Source organism: Artibeus jamaicensis, unplaced genomic scaffold (genome assembly GCF_021234435.1).
Source record: "Artibeus jamaicensis isolate MK-2021 breed Jamaican fruit bat unplaced genomic scaffold, CSHL_Jam_final scaffold_474, whole genome shotgun sequence".
NCBI classification, from domain to species: Eukaryota; Metazoa; Chordata; class Mammalia; order Chiroptera; family Phyllostomidae; genus Artibeus; species Artibeus jamaicensis.
In genome coordinates, this window is record NW_026522046.1 from 45650837 (window position 1) to 45671774 (window position 20938).

Below are 20938 nucleotides of genomic sequence, written 5' to 3' on the forward strand. Positions count from 1 at the left end.
CACAGATAAGGAGAAAGGCCACACGTCACGTTCAGCGCAGAGGCGGGTCCAGGCCGCAAGGAAGCACCTCTGCGTTAGCTCAGTCTCGCTTTACCCACCTGCAAACCTGCCAGGTGTGGGAGGAGCTCTAGGTGACATAAGTCCCCGACAGATATTCTTTAAAATGCACTGAAACAGTATCTAAAACTTTCCCTTGACTTGACAGAGTTTGAAGCTGAGGACCAAAAACGTACACTAACCAAACGACCCCGCCCCAGCAATAAGAGCCACGCCCTGCCGCGGTCACTTACAGTTCGAGGGCCTGGGAAATCCTCTCCATTCTCTTCCTCAGCACTTCCAGCCTCTCTTGCATCTCCCGTTTCTCCTCTTGCCACTCCTTCACTTCCTTTTCCAAGTCTTTGAGGAACCAACCTAACTCCGCCTTTGAGATCTAAAAACATGTTAGGAAGCACATAAACAAACCGGAAGATGTCCTTGAAAAACCACAGGCGCTCTGCCCGGGAAGCGCGTGGGTTAGAGAGTCGTGCGGACGCACCAAGGCTGTGGGGGTGACCCCTCGTCGGACAGACACAGAAACCCACCAATGAACGCATAAATGGGTGGAACGGAAATCGATGTTTCTCCCCCACCCCCCACATCTCTCTCTAAAATCAATTACAATTTTAAAAATTAATTAAGAAAAAAACTCAAACACATAAACAAGACAAAGGAGGCCGACAGATGGGAACTGAGGTGGTGTCCGCGCCCAGCCACCGACTCCGGCCCCGCAGAGCACGCCACAGCTCGCTGCGCTGCCCGGCCGAGGCTCGGACGCCCCGTCGCCCAACACGTGGCCTGAGCCCCCACCTGCCTCACTGAACCAGGCAGGAGGGGAGGCCATCAGGTAAACAAACCAAGAGCAGATAATGGCACGGCAGGACGTGTGGTGCTTGGAAGGGACTCCTCGAAATCCGTGATATCTGACCTCGGTCTCCAGAGATGAGCCCGCCACCCCCAGAATGGACTGAAGCAGCGGGAAGGGCCAGCAGAGGGACAGCGGCAAGCTGTCTGGACAAAGACAGGAGGTGCGACCTGGCTGGAGCTCGAGGTGGACATATGGAAGGCGGAGCAGGGAGAAAAGGCACCCAAGGCACCTTGAGTCCGGATCGCACCGGGCCTTGTAAACCACATTACGGAGCGCGGGCTTCACCCTGCAGAGAGCAGGTGGAAGCGAACAAAGACTCTCAGGCAGGGCAGCGCGGTGATGAGATGCTTGCTTGGGAAAGTGAGTCTGAAGGACGACGCCGAGACAGATTAGGGGTGAGTAAAAGGGCACATGAACGTGTCAGACGGGGCCACTGACCGTGACTCAGAGTAACAAACACATGTTAATAATGACCCACAGCACGCGTGTGCACACATACACAATACTAAAAAAATCGCCCTTTTCTGAGATTTCTAACGTTCCTACTTTATTTCATTGTATTGTTAAAAACAATTCCAGCCACCATCACCAAACCGACTCCATAGCCCGTTATGCGTTACAAGCCTTGATGTTAAAAACTCTAGATAGGAGGAAGGGAAAATCTCAAAATCTCACTTGCAACAGCCCAGGCAAGAGCCAGTAACGACGACGGTGGCAGCAGTGGGAATGACAGAAGGACATAAGGACACGTCAGAAGGTGAGAATGGATGAGCCCGCGAGTCCGACTGCAGAGAAGATGGGAAGCAGAAGGTGACTGGGTTACACGCGCTTCTCCCTGGAGATGAATAACTACATAAAACACAGTAACAGAAAAGAAAAGAACAAACGGTGTACTAGACTAGAAAGCATGGGAAAAAGGAAAATTAACCTAGACAGGGATGTTTAAATAAATCTATGAGTAAACAACAAAATATATATAAAAACTCAATAATTTTGACCCTGAAATGATTTTGACAGATGAAATAGAAATTTACAAAGTGTCTGACAAAGACTTTGTCAAAATGTTTGACAAAACAATGGAATAGAAATACTGAATTCATATAGTCTTTCTGTTCTTTCTTTTATTTTAAGTCATCACTCGAGGACAGGTCCATTGATTTTGGAGAGGGAGGAAAGGAGAGGGAGGGTAGGAGGAAAGGACAGGGAGAAGGAGACAGACAGACACACAGAAAAACATCAAACAGCTGCCTGCCATATGCACCCCGACCAGGGACTGAGCTTGCAACCCAGGTATTGCCCTGACCTGGAACTGAACCTTTGGGTGTGAGGGACAGTGCTCCAACCAACTGTGCCACCCTGCCGGGACTCAAACAGCTTTCAACACAACCACTTAGGAAGCATTTATCTACACACCATAGATACTCCAAGTTCCCAGGCTATTCTAGCACAGACCAGTGTGCCTCAAGTCAACTCCGTTTTGTTCCCCAAACAACTCTTCCCAACATGGGCAGCTCTCACTCTGCTAATACACTACAACCAAGGAATCCCTTTACATGTTTATTGGTTGCAACTTGGAATGTATTCCCCATAAAAAGCCTTGTTAGAAATATCAGCAAAACGTCCAACACTTCTCTTTCAAGAAACTCACGGTTTCAGTGGCAAACCAATTAAAATGAGGTCTCAAGCGTCATGGGGACGCGTTCCAGGCCAGGAGCCTGACCGCTGCGGAGACAGTCTTAGCAGGGATTCTGGGAGCAGAGACCTGTGGTGCCAGGAAGACGAGGAGGAGATTTAAGAACTTCCTCTGAGACACAGTTTTGAAAAGATTTATGTCTGTCACCACCGGCCTCTGTGTTCCTGGCAGCACTCGCTGGCTGGGCTGGGCCCTTACGGACTTGAGTCCTGCTGCAGTGGGAGGGCTGACCTCAACGGCCCTGAGATGCACAGGCCAAGGACAGCCGAGCGACACGGGGCGTACTCTGTCACGGGGAAGGCTCTACTCACACGGTCCCTGCTCCGACCTCGCTGAGCCTGCACTCACTGAGCCATTACAATAACTGATGTGACCGCCATGCCCACTCTATTCACGAGATGCTTACTCCACCTGGATCACCTCTACCACCGAGACCAAGGCCCCCCAGGCACACCTCGCGGCTGGCAGCCACCCCAACCTCGCTTCTCGCCTACCCCGTGCTCCTATTCTCAGCCAATGATTTCGCCTCGGATCCAACCCTCTGGCCCGCAGGGGCATGAGAACCGACCTGGCACAACGGCCTCTCCCAGCGCAGCCACAGAGAGTGCGGCTCTGTGGGCGGAACGCCCCCTGCTGACACCGCTGCCCCAGAACGCTGGCCGGGCCAGCTGTCGTGCACCTGCTCCGACTCCATGAACGAGAACGGGCCCATTCCCTTCCTTCCAAACATTAGAACAGAAGAAACAGCTCGTGTGCAATTGCATCCCCTGTGTCCGCCAGTCTGTAGATACAGTTATAAACACTTTCCGGTGATCCTTTTTTTCTCCTTTAGAGAGAATCTGGTTTCTACACTTCTCGTTTTAAAACCTCAACTTTGTTCCAAACTAAATGTTTGAGGGATTTTCAATAACATATACATATACAAAGTTTAAAAAGATAAAATAAAAGAATGCTAAGTAGGTTAAGAAAGCAGAATAAAAAGAATGCTAAAATCAAACCAGATGTAAGAGTAATACAAAAATAAATGGCATGAAGTGATGACCACGCTTCAGAAATAGCAATAAAACTTTCTGGCGGACCAAGTCGAAGGGGACATACAGCGAGCTACGCATCAGTGTCCACAGAACAAAAACAAGCCCACCACACGGAGCAGCCCGGGCAGTGAACAGGGTGCTGCCGGCAGGTCCCCGGGGGCCAGCGCAGAGCCCGGCACTTGGAGGAAGGTGCCATGAACATCCGTCAAGTGAAAGACGGGGTAACACCCTCCAGTCCATACCAGCAACAGATGAAGCAGTAAGTGAAGCCACAACCTCCACGGATCGTGGAGGGCTGGTGCCTTCTGCTGCAGACTGACCGAGAATGTAGAGCCACAGTCACCAGTTAGCTCTTCAGGAGCTCAGGTCCACCTGGGCCGACCCTATCAGCAGAGCTCCTTGTGTAAACACCGAGGTGCAAGGCTGACTACGAAGAGTCTTCACCTTCAGAGAGATCACAGTTTGGTGGTGCTATATGCATAAAAGACAGTTACCACCCCACATGTAAAAATGAACTCAAATGGACGTTACATCTAAAGGGAGACGCTGAAACTATAGAACTCAGCAGAAAGCATTGAAGTAAATCCTGGTGACCACAGATTAGACAATGGCTCCTTACATAATGCCAAAAGCATAAGCGACAATAGAAAAAAATAGAGAAAACGAACCACATTGAAACTGAAAACTTTTGCATCGTAAATGATACCATTAAGACAGGGACTGGACAACCCACAGAATAAAGATGGGGGACAGGTACTGCAAATATGGGAGATGGGAGAATGTACTTACAAATTATGTTTGATAAGCAACTTAGATGCAGAATATCTTTTAAAGAACTCTTACAGTTCAAAAGATAATTCAATTAATAAAGGCACAAAGGACTGGCACAGACATTTCTCCATAGAAGATACACAAACAAACAGTAAGTATGTGACAGGATGCGCAACACCATCAGCCTTCAGGGAAATGCAAATCAAAACCACAGTAAATAAGACACCGCTTCGCACCATCAGGATGGCTTCACCCAGAAGAAAGGGTAGCAGGTGTCAGTGAGCATGTGGGGGGACTGGAACCCCTGCCTGTGCGGGCGGGAGTGGGAGGTGGCGCAGCGGTTCTGGAAGAGTCTGGCAGTTTCTTGAACGGTTAAATATGGAGCTCGCACATGACCCAGTGACCCCAGTCCTGGGGATATAGCCCCAAAACTGACAACACACGTCCACAGAAAAACCTGTGCTCAGATGCTCACAGCAGCGTTGGCTGTAACAGTCAGAAAGTAGAGGGAACGCCAATGTCCATCAACTGATGAATCAAATGTGATGCACGGCAGCCACGCAATGGAATATTAATCAGCAGCTACAGGAAATGAAGTAGTGATACACGTTACATGGACAGACGGATGAACCTGGAAAACATTATGCTAAGTGAACAAGGCACTCACGAAAGACCACAGAGTCCACTTACATAAAACGCCCATAGTCTGCCCGGTAAGTTAGTGGCTGCCCAGCGCTGGGGTGAGAGTGGAGAATGGGGAGTGCCCGGCAGTGGGTATGAGGTTTCTCTCTGGGGCGACGGAAGGCTCTCAACCCAAGACTGTGTTCATGGCTGTGCACTTCTGTGCATGTGCTGAAAACACTGAACTACGTACCTCACATGGGTGAACCGCATGGCAGGTGGACTGTTTAACGGATGTGAACAAAAGGACGATCGCTGTGCAACACTGAGGTGCTTACGCCGCCACTGCATCAGCGGGAGGGCCTGCGCCCGAGGCTGCCAGCAGCGACTGCCTCCTCAGGAAAGCGACACCTGGGCGGACCCAGGGGGCGAGCAGGAGTGAACGGGCTTGGGAAGGAAGAGGGTCGCCAGAGGTACAGGGGTCAGTGCTGGGGGCGGGGGTCAGGAGGGAGAAATCCCAGGACAAATGTACCTCAAGTCACTTGAGAGTAAAAGTTGCAAGTCAGTCAGCTCATAACCTCAGTAATCTAGAGTCAAAGGCCAAGAGAAAGATGCATAAAAACCACGAAATCCGCCTTCAGCAGTGTGGCTCACAGTTGGCTGGACGTCAACATGCCAACCGAAAGGTCGCCAGTTCAATTCCCGGTCAGGGCACAGGCCTGGCTTGTAAGCTCAGTCTCTGTTGGGACGCATGCAAGAGGCAACAGATGGAGGTTTCTCTCTCACACTGATGTTTTCCCCTCTCTTTCTCTCTCCCTTCCCTTCTAAATAAAATCTTAAAAGAAAAGAACCCTCAAATTTCTTTTTATGTCTATAAACACCACCCTAAGGACTCAGGCGAGCCGCTGATGCTGACGGGCATATGTTTTCCATGCGAAGTCTGACGATCGAACAGGCCTGTGTTTGGGGACAAACACGGCTGAGAAAAGGGACTGACTGCACTCACACACACAACCACGGAACACGGGACCCAGAGCCGTGGCCGAGCCTGCCGGTCAGGGCGGCTGCTCTCCCGGCACTACCCCCGGGCCTGGTCCGAGACCCGCTCCGCCTTTCAGGGCCAGCCGTACGGAGAAGCCTGGACAAACGGCACAGAAGCAGGAGCCAGCCAGACCAGCAGTTCACAGCCACACCAGCGCCTGCCAGGAAGAGCCCACCTCACTCCCGAGATGCCCACCTCTCACGGTGGAGCCGTGAGCCCCCGCATCTGCTCGCCCCAGCGTGCTGGCCGCGGGCTTTCCCACGTGGACTAGCTGAAAGAGAACTTTCCTGAGCCAATATGAAGCTCAGAAAAATACTTTGCTTTGCTAAGTCCTCCCACTCCCCACACAACTTGTTTAAACCTGTGTTCCATGAGCCACTGTACCAGGCAGGGGTTCATTTTTGTTCGTTTTTCCCTCTCCCAGTCAGGCAGACCTCATTCACCCAGGTAACTGGACAGAAAAGTTTCTGGTTCCTTCTAACATTCTCGTCCTTCGAATCTTCCCCAGTCCTGTCCCAAGAGTAAAGCGGTCCTCAGGAATCTTTAACGGTTACCTTTCCAAACGGCCCCTTTTCTTCTAGGTGTACTTGAATCTCAGCAAACAAGTTTTCGGACCAGGGTCCCAGTAAGCTAATTTTATTCTATTTAATCATGTCGCCCCAGCTATGGACCCGGCACTTCTACAACAAACCCCCCCTTTCTGAAAGGGACTACCACCCCTCTGTCAGCCTTGTGCAGAAGACCTCAGCGTGGAAAAAGCAGCATACCAAGATCTCACACCTGCAGCTCCCCCCCCACCGTGCAGTCTGGCTTCCCTGCCAATCAGCATCGCTCCTGCTGCAGTCACGTGTAACTCATGGTCGATCGTAGTCAAGGAAGTTCAAGGTCGATAGACTCAAACAAGACACTCTGAGGGACTTCCCAGTTCTGGTGTGAGGAAGATGACGAGGGTGACACCGGCAGTAATGAGCGTGGCAGCCAACACTTCCAGAGCCCTCTCCACGCACCAGGCAGTTTTAGGTACAAGGATTAATCCAATCCCACAAAATGAGAGCTATTATCACCCAAATTTCCCAGACGAGGAAGCAAAGCACAAAGGAGTAGGGTCAGAACTGGGTGGAACCCAGGGTGGACTTGAACCCAGCCAGCCTGGCTGCAGGCCTCACACCCCCAACCACTAATGCCACACGCCTATCAACGTAAATGAGAACCTAACCTGGAACCCGTTCACCAGAAAAGAGTTCTAGTTAATCAAGCAAACTGAGTTGGAAGTAAATGAAAAACCACGTTCACAGTCCTTTCCTTCTACGTAACTTGCAGAGGTTCTAGAACACTGCAAAAAACAGTCACGTTAGTGTGTCAGAGAAGCTGGAAACAAGCGGTACTGAGAAAGAATCCTGCGTTTGGCCGGCGAGGCGCAGGCACAGCTCTCCTAAGGAGGCTGCGCGCCGGCACAGCGGCAAGGCGGACAGAATCACCTCGTTCTCCTCCACGCTCCTTCTCAGTTTCTGTTCCAGCTCCCGCCTGTCTGCTATGCCCTGCAGGCTTGTCCTCACGTAGGTCCAGCACGCTTCCCGCACCTGGTCTCGCAGGATGTAGCGGTCCTTTACCAGCTGGGAAATGTCCCCCTGGAAGGCAATCAGAAAAGCACCTGTCAGAGCAGTTGCGAAGGCCTGTGTCTGACCTTGCCCTGAACTGTCTCTTAAAATACACAACGGGGAATAAAAGGCCGATAAAAATTTAAGGGAAATGTCACGATGATTCGAGAAGCAAAAACTCCTGAACAATGTTTAGCAAAGCCACCTCTTATGAAAAAAAGTTCTTTGTGTTGCTGGAATTTATAAGAAAACCTTTCAATCTGTTCTATAATTATAGTTCTGAATATCTATCTATTTTAGAAGGGTTTACTGTTATATTAAAAGTTTGATGTGACTGTCATTCTCCACAATTAACATTAAGGACTATTTTTTAGGTTTAAGAAACTATGTATGTTTTGCCTATTTCAGATATGAACAGAACTTACTAACTCTGGTCTTACTTTTAAGCGTCCTAAGGGGACAGTTGCTGACTAAAAAACAAGTTAGAGTATTATCAATTAATTGTTTTTAGTTATATAACTATCTCTTGGACCAATTTAGAACAAAAACAGAAGCCACACTATAACGTGACATAGTGGTGAACCACCAACACCATTTATGCCAGTATTTTTAAAACCCTTGCTACGGCTGAGTCTGCCAGCCATCACACACCTGCGCCTGCAAGGGGCGTCTGTGTGACCCGGCCGCTCCCCTCCGTGGCAGGGGACTGATCTGCCCAGGTATGAGGGTCCACAGCAGCCAGGCTGTGGAAATCGATCCCAGCGGCACAAACCTGGTCCATCTCCCGCACCTCTCCCAGCATCTTGGCATCCCCAAGTGTCAAAAGGCAGGAATGAAGGTTTTGAAATCCTGTAACTCATCAGTTAGAGACCTGCGAACTCTGGCCTGGTGACCGACCACACAGGCCAGTGTGCTGGCGGGTCCGAGTTTTAGTCTGTCCAGCCTGCACATTCAGCTTGATGGCTACAGACCATGTTTAAACAATGAGGTAAAGGGTCAAGCTTACTACAACCCATTAGCAAGACTTTACGGGTTAAGATTCTATTTTTACTCTCAGTTCAGAAGAAGGTTCATAATGACAGCAACACGGTATTGGTCTGCATGCCCCAAATCACCAACAGAGAGAGAGAAAGGTCCATGCCATCTCTGCTAGAACATCTGAACTGGACCACAATGCTGTCAGAAATATATTCTTTTCACCTTTTATAGATAAGAAAACCAAAGTTCAGAAAGATTAGGCAGCGTCTCCCAGTCCCAGATGCGAGCGCAGCCCTGGGTTAATCGTTAAGTCTCACTGGCTGGGAAGCCACAAGCAGCTCTACTAACGTCCCTGAATCTAAGAGTCAGTTTAACGGAGTGTTTCTGAGATGCCCCCAACACTGACGAGAATACCCGAGAGTCAAAGATGCAGACTCATTAAGCAACAGGGCACCCCTGGTTCAGAGGTAAGTGTGGTGTAAGAACTCAACACCAGTCATTCCACGTGCAATATGCTTGTATCAGCAAAAGTGCTCGTGAGAGCACTGTTTGGAAGTGTGAAGAGCTGACACAATCTAAATGTCCAGTGACAGGTAGTCAAATGGTCATACATCCACCCAGTGAAGTACCAAGTATGCATTAAAAATGATGGTAAAAGGCAGCTGCACACACCCAAAAAGGAGATGGTAAAAATCCTGTTTTTGCTGATATGCGGGGAAAAGTCCAAAATAAAATAACACCGAAAACTTCAAGTACAACATACATGGTATGATCCCATTTTTTAAAAAGCATTGCTCACTTAAATGTTAAAATAAGGCCTGGAAGGTTGCATGTGAAAATATGATCATGGATGGTGGCAATAGAGATCATTTTCAATTTCTCTTTCCTAATTTTCGCTACTGTTCACTTAAAAAAATTTAAGGGCCCTATATTATTTTTGTCATTGGCCAAAACTATAAATAAGCTCCTTGTACCAATACAGTCGTCCCTCAGTATATCGGGGTTCACTTATTACTTCATTGGTGAAGACCCATATAGAATTTTATATGTTGTTAAAATTACGTAGGTTTAAGAGTACAGAAACTGCTTAAGAGCATATGAAGTGTTTATAAGAGTGTGGGAAAGGTTAATAAGAGAGTGGGAAAGGTTTATAGGAGTGTGGGAAGGGTTTATAAAGCCTTAAACTATATATAAATAATACAAATAAATATAACGGCGCTACTTTGAGGATTTTCACCTATCGCGGGGGGTCTCTGGAATGTAACTCCGAGATAAGGGAGGGATCACTGCGGTAGCAACACAAAGTTCTAATGTGACTTCATCCTACTTAATTTCACATCTGATCTTGTAGATCAATGCCTGTGATAATACAAGTGCTTCATTTTTAAATGACACGGTAGTATTTCATTATATGGATATACTATAACTTACTTAAATAGAAACTGACGGATATTTAGACTGTATTCAGTTTTTTGCTGACACATATACAAAGGACATAAATACACAAATAGCCTTGTTTACTGGTCTCTGCGTGCTTTTTATGGCTGCACACAAATTAGATGTTTGTATGCCCAACATGTTTTTTGGGCAAAAACATGTGCCCAAACTGCCTTCTCCAGAAATGTGTGTTTTTTTTAAAGATTTTATTATTTATTTTTAGAGAGAGGGGAAGAGAGAGGGAAGAGAGGGAGAGAAGCATCAATGTGTGGTTGCCTCTCATGCGCCCCCTGCTGGGGACCCGGCCTGCAACCAAGGCACGCGCGCGCCCTAACCATCAAATCGAACCAGCAACCCTTTGCTTCAGAGACTGGCACTCAATCCACTGAGCCACGCCAGCCAGGGCTGGATTCTTATTCTAACAGCCAATCTGTGTACTAACATAGATTTATGTTGTGTTTTGATATTTGGCTATACAATTCTCTTCCCTATAATTTCTCTTCCACAGTCACTATCGATGGTTATTTTTTCACATGAAATGAAGAATCAATTTGTCCAGTTCCCAATAAATCCTGTGTAGCAGCCAGGCACTAACGTGGCTGCCAAGATTCTCGCCTCCTGGTATCCATGCTCTCATAGAATCTTCTCCTACAATGTATTAGGGTTGGGGGGCTGCTCTGTGTGGCCAAGAGAACACAGGAGAAGTGAAAAGAACGTGACTTCCGAAAGCAGACTGTTACAGCCATCGCTACTCTCTCCTGCCTTGGGTCACCCAGTCTGGGTTAAGCCAGACCCCAGGAGGGCACCCAAGCAGCCCCTCTGGAGGTAGGTCCACAGGCAGGGAACAGAAGCCTCCTGCCAGCAGCGGCTGGCCAGCTCCGTGAGTGAGGCCGTCTGCAGGCAGTGCCCCACCCCAGGCGCTGCTCACAGACAACCGGGCCCTGATCAGTGCTCTGGCTGCCGCTGAGAACAGACCGACTGGACACCCAACTCTTCCCCTGACTCAGAAGCCATGAGATAACCCATTCTAACAGCCTGGACAAATTGATTCTTCATTTCATGTGAAAAAATAACCATCGAGAGTGACCGTGGAAGAGAAATTATAGGGAAGAGAGTTGTATAGCCAAATATCAAAACACAACATAAATCTGTTAGTACACAGATTGGCTGTTAGAACAATACCTATTGTTGTTTTAAACCATTAGGTTTTAAGGTAACTTCTTACACAGCAACATATAACTAATACATGCTGTTCATGTTTGTACTGGGATTGTCTTAAATTCAAAGCTTGGGGAGAACCAATCTCTGTAATAATTAAGTCTTCCTGTTCAACACCTTTTAATTTATTTAAGGTTTTTGTGTGTTTCTCATAGCATTTTAAAGTTTTCTTTTACAGATATAGGTACTGTGCCTTTTTGGTGCTAATGGAAATGGAATTTTCTCTTCCAGTATATACTTTGCAACAGGTTGTTATTTGTATATGTAAGGCACTGTATTCAATGAGGAATTCTCTTACATTGTAATACTGGGTTTTCAGGGGGTCGTTGGAACTTCCCAGGTAAACGACCCGAGTCTCTGTAAATAGTAACACTCATACCTCCTCTTTTATAACCTTATTTCTCTCTTATCTAATTTGCCAGCTGCTATCTCCAGGATAATAGTAAACACTGATGGTGATGTTTCATCTTTAAAGTAAGACGATGGCTTTGACTTAAAAGAGAAAGACCCTGTCACGTTGAGACATGTTCATCTATTCCCATTTCATTATGAACTTTGGTCAAGAAAGAAATAATAAATTTTATCCGGGACTTTATCAGCAACTATGAAGTTATCAAGTAACTTTTCTCTTAAGATTTATCAGCACAGTCGATTATATCAATAGATTTTATAATTCAATCATTCTTTAAAAAGTGAAGGTCTTTATAATACTTCCTGTACAGTCATGTGAGTAAGCTCTTATTTGTAAGTTTGCACAGGCTTGTCATACCAGTTAAACAATAAAGCCATTATACCGTGAAATAAATATGCCAGGAAAAAACTCACCTTCTTCTCTGCCTGTCCTTCCCGAATTCCAACAACAAAAATAAAAGAGTAATTTTTTATTATCATCTAAAGCTTATTGCATAGTAACATTTTACATGGAATTACATGGCTCCAAAATCATTCTAGTCATTTCCGTCTATTCCCATTTAGTTACACTGATGAAACTCAAACCTTTAAACAGTGGAATCCAGGCTGACTCACCTGTTGAACCTCAAAAGGACTGTACGGCTCAGTATTGACTTCCTGATGTGCTGTATCCCGAGACACCTTTGGGCAAAACAAACACTCAAATTCAATCTATCTCAATTGCTCTATTAAAATAAATCCATTAAGTAATATAATTTAAAGACATCCTTACAATTTTCACAAGGTTTTTTTTTTTTTTGACAATTTAGATAACAGTCTATGCTTCCTACAGATATTTATATTAGTGAAGAGCTAGCATTTTTACAATTAGTAAAAATGAAAATGATTTTGATTCATCACTCTGAACATATTTTTTCAAAGCTTGCTAGAAAATAGAAAACTTAATGAGTAGGGGGATAATCCTACAAGGATTTAATGAACTCATGCCCTGTAAAGTTAACTACAGAGGAACCTAAATTTACCCTCACTCTTGGCAGGAAGGAGCTTCTGTCAGCCTCCCCCGTGTGTCCCCCAGGGCTATCCACTGACTCCCTCACCCCTCCGCTGTCCCAGCAGGGGAGACTGGGCACCGGCAGCCCAGACCTTTCCCTCTTCCTCTCAGGAGTGGCGTGTGCAGAGAGCACACTGTGCCTGCTTCTCCACCCAGTACGTCTCACGGGGCAGATGCCCACGCTGGGAGGCCTCCTGGTCCGGCGCTGCTGCACCAGGTGCATAAGCTGGGGGGCGGGGGCTCCTGTTAAGACGTGCACTCTCTACTGTGCCCGTAACAATTACTTAGGTGATCTTCTGGCTCCATCTATCTTGTTTTTCAACTGATGCAAAACTGGGGTAGAAAACAAAGGCAGTACTTACTAGCCCCCCAAGATTCTTTCTGACAAGATTCCCTGTCATGGCAGGTAACAGGGATCATCTTTTAAAGACATCTTTAGGTGCAAGCTTTAGTAACCATTATCGGATCACTTTAAAGAATTTCAATGGCTACAATGGCCATGAGAAGTGAGAAAAGTTAACTTCAGTGTTAGGACGACTCCTTCCTATAAAAGTCTTACCTGTACGGCAACCGCTCGTGCACGCGCACTGTCTGTCACTTCGTCGGTCCTTTCTGGGTTTGCCTCCCCGTCAGCAGACTCTCCACTGTGACCATCATCCCTGCTGGGCTCACTATGGGTGGGATCAGTACCCTCTGTGCTGCACAGTGACTTTCCTGATACCCCCAGACAGTTGTAATACATCTTTGTTTCAGAGGCAACCTGGCTACCAGAGGCACGCGCAGCATTCAAACGAGGATCCTCAAAATACACAGTAGCACTGTCATCTGGCCTGTCACTGGCTACAAGAGTTGGCACGCCTGGCACTGATCTCTGCAGCGGGTACTCAGAGGAACCGGTGGCCACAGGGCTGCAACTGTTAGTGCACTCGGGCAGTGTGGGTAGCACGTTTATGTACGCTGGGGGTGTCTGGGTGATGTCAAACCCCCTGAAGGGAAGGAAGGTGCAGGACCCCGTGACCAAGTGTGCTGGCGCCCAGTAGGTTGCTTTCACAGCGTCAGGAGCTGGTTTGGGCGAGTGGGAGGAGGCCTGCGGGGCAGCCACGTCCCCAGAGACTGGTTCGGGGGCCTCGGGAAGGACCTCTTCGGGCTTCTCCCCCTCAGGAGCTGGCATGGGAGACTCCTCAGCTTCACAGGCTGGTTGGGGAGAATCGGCAGGTTCAGGTTCAGGTTCAGGTTCAGGCTCTACATCCTCAGAAGCTGGCACTGAAGATGAATCGGACACTGGTTCGGGCACTACATCTGGTTTAAATTCTCTGAACATTGAACTCAGAGGCAGTGTAATCCGCAGAAACTCTCCTGTTATTGATATTTCCTCCATTTTTGTCTTGCTGTTCTTCTTCTTTCTCTTTTTCTTGAGCCGTGATGCATACTTCCTCAAGGCGATACAGTTGTCAATCACAACAAAACGAGGACACTGCAGGAGGAAAGATTTCAAACCTCCGGCATTTTCTAGTATCTTTCGAGTTTCCTCTGGGAAGAATTCATATTTTTCACAGAACATCCTGTTACTCATATCCAAAGGACCATGTTCTTCCAAAAACTGAGAGAAATAACTTGGGAAAAAAATTACATAAATTACATAAATTATAAGAAAGTACCTTCACATGTTCATTTAAAAAAATATATTTCCCCAAAACTTCTCCTAAAGCAAATACCATCACTTCCAACTGACCTCAACTCCCAACAAACATTATACTCACATTAAATCACTTTACTCATATTACATCTGAGAAAGGCTAACTGCAATCAATGATATTCTAAATAAAATTTTGTTTACCCTTCAGAAAAATCACCCTCAATTTTTAGGAAAAAACAAAGGGAATTAAAAGTTACTTTATAAATCTATAATTATATGACCTATTTAAAAAGCAATAACAAGAAAGTCTAGTCAAGAAAAAATAACCAGAATAACAAGAATGTCAAATAAGAAGAGGAAATAAAATTTCAAAAAACCCTGATGGAATTTGCATATAGTACGCCTATTATAATTTCCCTGTGTAGGACCATGCAATGACTCAGAGGTACTGAACTCAATCACGTCTGGTCAGTAAAGCAATACAGCGCAGGATCAGCTCCACAGACACAGGGCAGATCTTGCCTCTGCCCCCAGCTCTGGAATGGGTGTGTTCAGTCCAGTTCTGGGGTATTTTTCTTTTCCCATTCTTGTCTCTGGCTCAATGAGGCTTCCTCCTCCATTTGGATTTGATATTCAGTTTGTAACACTGAGTAACTAGCAAGAAAGACACATCCCACGTATGCTAAGAAGGCTTTTCAAGAGCAAGTCTCTCTAAAGAAACTTTCTTGTAAATGAATGCTCACCGGGAAGACAAACTACTTAAGAGGAGGTAAAATCAACACTATCTGAAGCAAAAGAAAGCTATGTTCTGTGCAGAAGCTGCTGCAGATAAATGCACAGGAGGGACAATTACAGGTGACCGGGCTCTGTGCAAACAACAGACCCTTGGAGGCAGAAAGACCAAAGGCCACGTCTCTGTCAACACTGCTGCTCTCAACACTGAAGTCACCAAACTCTCTCCTCCAAAGTGTTTTTTGACCAGTTTTTTCCCTTAGTATAAATTCTACATAGCAGAAATTCCTTACACGCATGATGTTTTTTGCAAGATAACAGGTTAAATCACACTTCAGTTTTAATGAGAAACCTCTAAAAGCAGAAGGAATCAAGGAGAGTGAAGTACACCATTGTAATCCCAAGAACCATAATCCACCCTCAGGGTTTCAGCTGATCGGTACAGACAGATAACAGGGTCCCGAGATCTGGCTGAAGAGAGCCTTTCAGTTGATATTAAGCGCCATTAAGCAACAGAAGAACAATTCATGGTGGTGTGTATGTGTTTACTTGTTCTCTCCATGATGAATACTCAAAAGGATCACTGACAAATACAGCTTTTCTACCTGGATTAAAATACTTAAGTCCAAAATGGGACAACTAAAGAACAGAGACCACGTGAAAGAAGATCACTAAGTCAGCAACAACCTTTCCAACAGGTGGCAGAGTCAGTGATGCCGCCAGTCTGGCAGTGACCGCCAAGCAAGCGGACGCCGGGGTCCTGAGGACAGTTAGGGGATAAACCAGTGCTCACTCCGCACTGCCAGGTGAGGAAGGCAAATGACAAAGCCCAGTGTACAGCATAAGCTCAGTCTGGAAGCTTTTAAACATACTGTACACACAGAGGTTTAAAAAGCCTGAGAGGATGTGCAGCAAATTAGCTGTGCTTACAGCTTGATGACAGAATTCAAGTAGTTTTTTCCTTTAAACTTTATGTTATTATCATTATTAATCCTCACCAGAGAATATGTTTATGGCTTTTAGGAAGAGAGGAGAAACATTGATTTGAGAAACACTGATCTGCTGTCTTCTGTACGCACCCTGACCAAGGATTGAACCTGCAACCTAGGTATGTGCCCTGACTGGGAATTGAACCTGCAACCTTCTTTTTGGTGTTATGGGATGAAGCTCCAACCAACTGAACCACCTGGCCAGGGCTAAACTATTCTTTATTTTTTAAAAAATCCGTAATAATTTGTTATTGTTAACTTTAAATCAGAAAACATTTTTTTCAAAGAAATAGAGCCTTCATGTTTGTTCACTGACCCTAGCAGCAATGAATTTTCCACGCGTCCAAAGCAGAACAAGACTGAACTCAACAAGAGTCCCAGCCCAAAGAGAAACAGTATTATAACTATATTGTGAATAAAATTTTTATAGTTACTATTATTTGAAATGAAATCCAAAATAAAGTTCAACTTGATCACTTTTCTAGCCTTGAAAAATAGTCTGTTTAAGGTAAACACTGGGTCCAAAGTGACACAAGTAAGATTTCTTCGTAATCCACCATGTGACAGGGGTTAGAATCCATCACCCACGAACACCTGACCGGGGCGCTGGCCCGGCTGTTGAGCAGACGTGAGGGGGGCTGAGCTCCGACAAGAGACACTGGGTGTGTGTGACGGAGGTAAGGAGGCGGAGAGGGCCGTCTCAGCTCCACTGGGCCACACACTCCCCCAGTCACAGCGTGTGCCCTTTCCAAAATCTTGGACTATAACAGGGACAGTATGACTGTATTTCTCAACCAGAGCGAACACTCGGGAGGCACGCTGGGCTTGATAGGAGTAAAAAAAAAACCCTACAAAAAAGGTAACTGTACCAGCAACAGTAATACATGTACGCATGTTATATATACATGTCCATATGTGCACATGTATTTTCACAGCTGGATGACACCATAAGTATTTTAAATAGTCACTGATGCACTTCCAGAGGACCGGTGCCTGCCACTGTCAACACAGGGGAGAGGGACAAGGATGGACAAACACTTCAGACAGTGTCCCCACCCTAGTATTCTGGTTGTGCCTGCTGGAAAAATCACCATTTTCTAGGAGCTCAGGATATTTCACAAAGTCGTCTTCATCTGTGACACACTGCAATCTGACCAATGATCAATTCTCTCTCCTGCTACTTGCAAGCTGCACGATAAAACTGTATTTTCTACTTTTTCTATAATCTTGTGGTGTTGACCCTTACTCTCGGTTGACTAACTAAATTTAGTTTCTCCTAAAGAGGTGTTAGGAGAAACTAAATGCAGAATACTACCTACTGAAATTTAATTTGCTTCGACTATCTAAATGATAAAATATTAGAACTAAAAGGGAGTCATTAGCCCTGGCTGGGATGGCTCAGTGGATTGAGCACTAGACCATGAACCTAGAGGTTGCTGGTTTGATTCCCAGTCAGGGCACATGCCCCGGTTGCTGGCCAGGTCCCTCACTGGGGGTATGTGAGTGGCAACAGACGGATGTATCTGTCAAACACTGATGTTTCCTGCCTCTCTTTCCCCCTCCCTTCCCCTGCTCCAAAAGTAAAGAAATAAAATCTTAAAAAAAAAAAGAGTCATTAAAAATAAGTCAGTTCAATTCCCTACTCTAATGTGAAATACTTAAGGAAAAGTTCATTAATAGCAGCAATCCCAGGATTCTTCACTCCCTGTCTTTTCTTAGAGTAGAAAGTAAAAAGATTCCCTGTTTTTTTCTTAGAGTAGAAAATCCCATTTTTTCTACTCTACACTCTTTTCATACATTGAAGTTTAGTTTCCTTTTTTTCTTTTATCCATCAGCCAGTAAAAGAAATCATTCTTAAGCTGATCATCACGTTTATTTAAAAAATTTTTTTAATCCTTACTTGAAGACATTTTTTTTCATTGCTTTTTAGAGAAAGAGGAAGAAAAAAAGAGGAAAATCTATGGAAGAGAGAGGCATCAATTGATTGCATCCAGAGCACTTCCAGACTGGGAGCCGAACCCGCACCTGGGTATGTGCCCTGACCAGGAATTGAACCCCCAACCTTTCATTTACGGGACAATGCTCCAACCAAGCCACGCCGGCCAGGGCATCACATGTCTACTCTTGGAAATTCAAAGAAAGAATTATGTTTTGAGGTGACTCTATGACTTAGTGACTTAGTCCTATTACAAGATATCAATTGTATCTCAAAATACAAATAAATGGGCCTATAGTTTTTCTCTTAAAGTTGTTCAATCTCTTCCCACTAATAATGATAATAGACTCTTGAAGAAACAAGCTCCTGAAAACTACACAGTTTATCTTCAGGTCTGGATGCCTCAAGCAAAGTCTAACATATTTTTAAAAATATTTTTGTAGCCGTTTTCATGTTGTCAGCCAGGAGTTCTCTAGAAGTGTGACTCCTTGAGCACTTCAAACCTAAAGAAAACCACCAAGAGGAACCGGGAGCACCTGACCCGACTGACCAGGAACTGGCACAACTGAGAAAAACAGAAGAAATGACCAGACTGTGGACGGGTAACATTTTTCCAGGAGAAGTTAGCTGTCGAAGTAATTTTCTATTGCAGATCTCATCCCTCAGTCCTAAGGAAAGCATCGTGCACTGCTTATTAATGCCAAGCTCAAAACAGTAATTTCTAGATTTTTCTGAACTCATCACTCCATTGTTTTATAAACCTGGCTCAGACTAGTCAGTCGCTCTTTTACTAGATCAAGGGCAGGAAGTCGAGGCTCCAATAAGCACAGAGACACAGGGCTCTGCATGTGCACCGCCATCCCAGCTAAACCACGACCACCTGGCACAGGGACAAGATCTGGGCACTCTTTCCCCAGTGGAAGAGAAACACTGCACCAAGCTACTCGAATGGACTGATGAGACACCCAGCAGATGCATCCATCGCCACAAGAACAATAAGAGCGAATAATCATTCTGCTCCCTGTCAAATGTAGACCTTAAAATTCATGAGGAAACAATCAGAACTGGAAACTTTATCAGTCCTATCAGAACACAGGACAGTTTTGGAAGCAGAAAGTATCTACGTCAGCAGCTCAAACTGACAAAAATAACCATCATTAGGATTTTACAAGTCTATAAATGGTTCCTTTAAGAAACATAAGGGGCACCAATTTAAAAACTCAAGGTCTTTAGATGGCAGCCTTGGTATAAAATCACAGTTGTAGGAATGTCCTACTTACTCGTACAGAGTGGAAGACTTTTGTTTCGGGTTCATGGGCCACAGCTGCTTGTCACGGACAACATATTCGCTGTTCTGCTGCTCGTAGAGGGCTTCAAACTCTTCCACGTCCTGCCGAAGATGCTCGGGCACGACAAATGGGCCTGCAGGGTCTGTACTGCTTCTGATGGAAAAATATGGTAAATAATAAGCTTTAGATGACCCAGAATAACACTGTATGTGAAGCTCTTAGAATACTGCCTGGTATGTGTTACAATTTCTCCATTTAGAGAATCCATGACAATGACTGTGTAAAACAACTGTTATCACAACTCCTTTAAGAAATGTTGAAAAAAAACCCCAAAAATTTTTTTGGGGGGTTGCCCATAAAGAATATGATATGAAAAGTTCACTGCTACTCACTAGTTTTATTTTAATTTAAAAAAAATTAAATATATTTTATTATTATGCCATTACAGTTGTTCTATTCCCCCCCACCCTGTACACCCCCTCCCTCACCATTACCCCCCTTTAGTTTATGACCACATGTCTCAAGTTCTTTAGATTCTACATTTCCCATACTATTCTTGCCCTCCCCCCTATCTATTTTCTATCTACTGTCTATGCTACTTATTTTCTGTACCTTCTCCCCCCCTTCTCCTCCTCCCACTCCCCTGTTGCTAACCCTCCATGTGATCTTCATTTCTATGGTTCTGCTCCTGATCTAGCTGTCCTCTTAGTTTGCTTTTGTTTTAGGTGTGGTTGTTAATAACTGTGAGTTTGCTGTCCTTTCACTGTTCATCTTTTTTATCTTTTTTTTCTTAGACAAGTCCTTTTAACATTTCATATAATAAGGGCTTGGTGATGATGAACTCCTTCAATTTGATCTTATCTGAGAAGCACTTTATCTGTCCTTCCATTCTAAATGAAAGCTTTGCTGGACAGAGCAATCTTGGTTGTAGGTCTTTGGATTTCATGCCTTGGAATACTTCTTTCCAGCCCCTTCTTGCCTGTAAGGTCTCTTTTGAGAAATCCTCTAACAGTGTGATGGGAACTCCTTTGTAGGTGACTGTCCCCTTATCTCTTGCTGCTTCTAGGATTCTCTCCTTCATTTTAATCTTGGCTAATGTAATTATGATGTGCCTTGGTGTGTTCCTTCTTGGGTCCAACTTCTTTGGGACTCTCTGAGCTTCCTGGATTTCCTGGAAGTCTACTGCCTTTGCCAGATTGGGGAAGTTCTCCTTTATTATTTGTTCAAATAAGTTTTCCACTTGTCGCTCTTCCTCTTCCCCTTCTGGTACCCCCTATAATTCAGATGTTGGAACATTTAAAGATGTCCTGAAGGTTCCTAAGCCTCTCTTCATTTTTTTGAATTCTTGTTTCTTCATCCTTTTCTGTTTGGTCATTTTTTTCTTCCTTCTGGTCCACTCCCCTGACTTGAGTACCAGTTTCCTTTCCATCACTATTGGTTTCCTGTGCATTTCCCTTCATTTCAATTAGTTTAGCCTTCATTTGTTCCTCTAATTTGTGACTAAAATCAACCAGTTCTGTGAGCATCCTGATCACCAGTGTTTTGAACTGTGCATCTGATAGGTTGGCTATTTCTTGGTCACTTAGAGTTATGGGTTC

The 20938-nt window shown here is 45.3% G+C and overlaps 1 protein-coding gene across 6 annotated transcripts in view; it reads right to left on the reverse strand.

Annotated features, from left to right (window-relative positions):
- Positions 1–20938, reverse strand: part of TTC3 (tetratricopeptide repeat domain 3) — a 108361-nt gene that overhangs the window by 16762 nt on the left and 70661 nt on the right. For all 6 annotated transcript variants that reach the window (XM_053657997.1, XM_053657996.1, XM_053657999.1 and 3 more), the window contains 5 exons: positions 19332–19493; positions 13318–14371; positions 12323–12388; positions 7544–7693; positions 291–430 (listed from right to left, as the gene is read on the reverse strand). In XM_053657997.1, the coding sequence (XP_053513972.1) occupies positions 291–430; positions 7544–7693; positions 12323–12388; positions 13318–14371; positions 19332–19493 (1572 nt within the window). The remainder of the gene's footprint in view (positions 1–290; positions 431–7543; positions 7694–12322; positions 12389–13317; positions 14372–19331; positions 19494–20938) is intronic.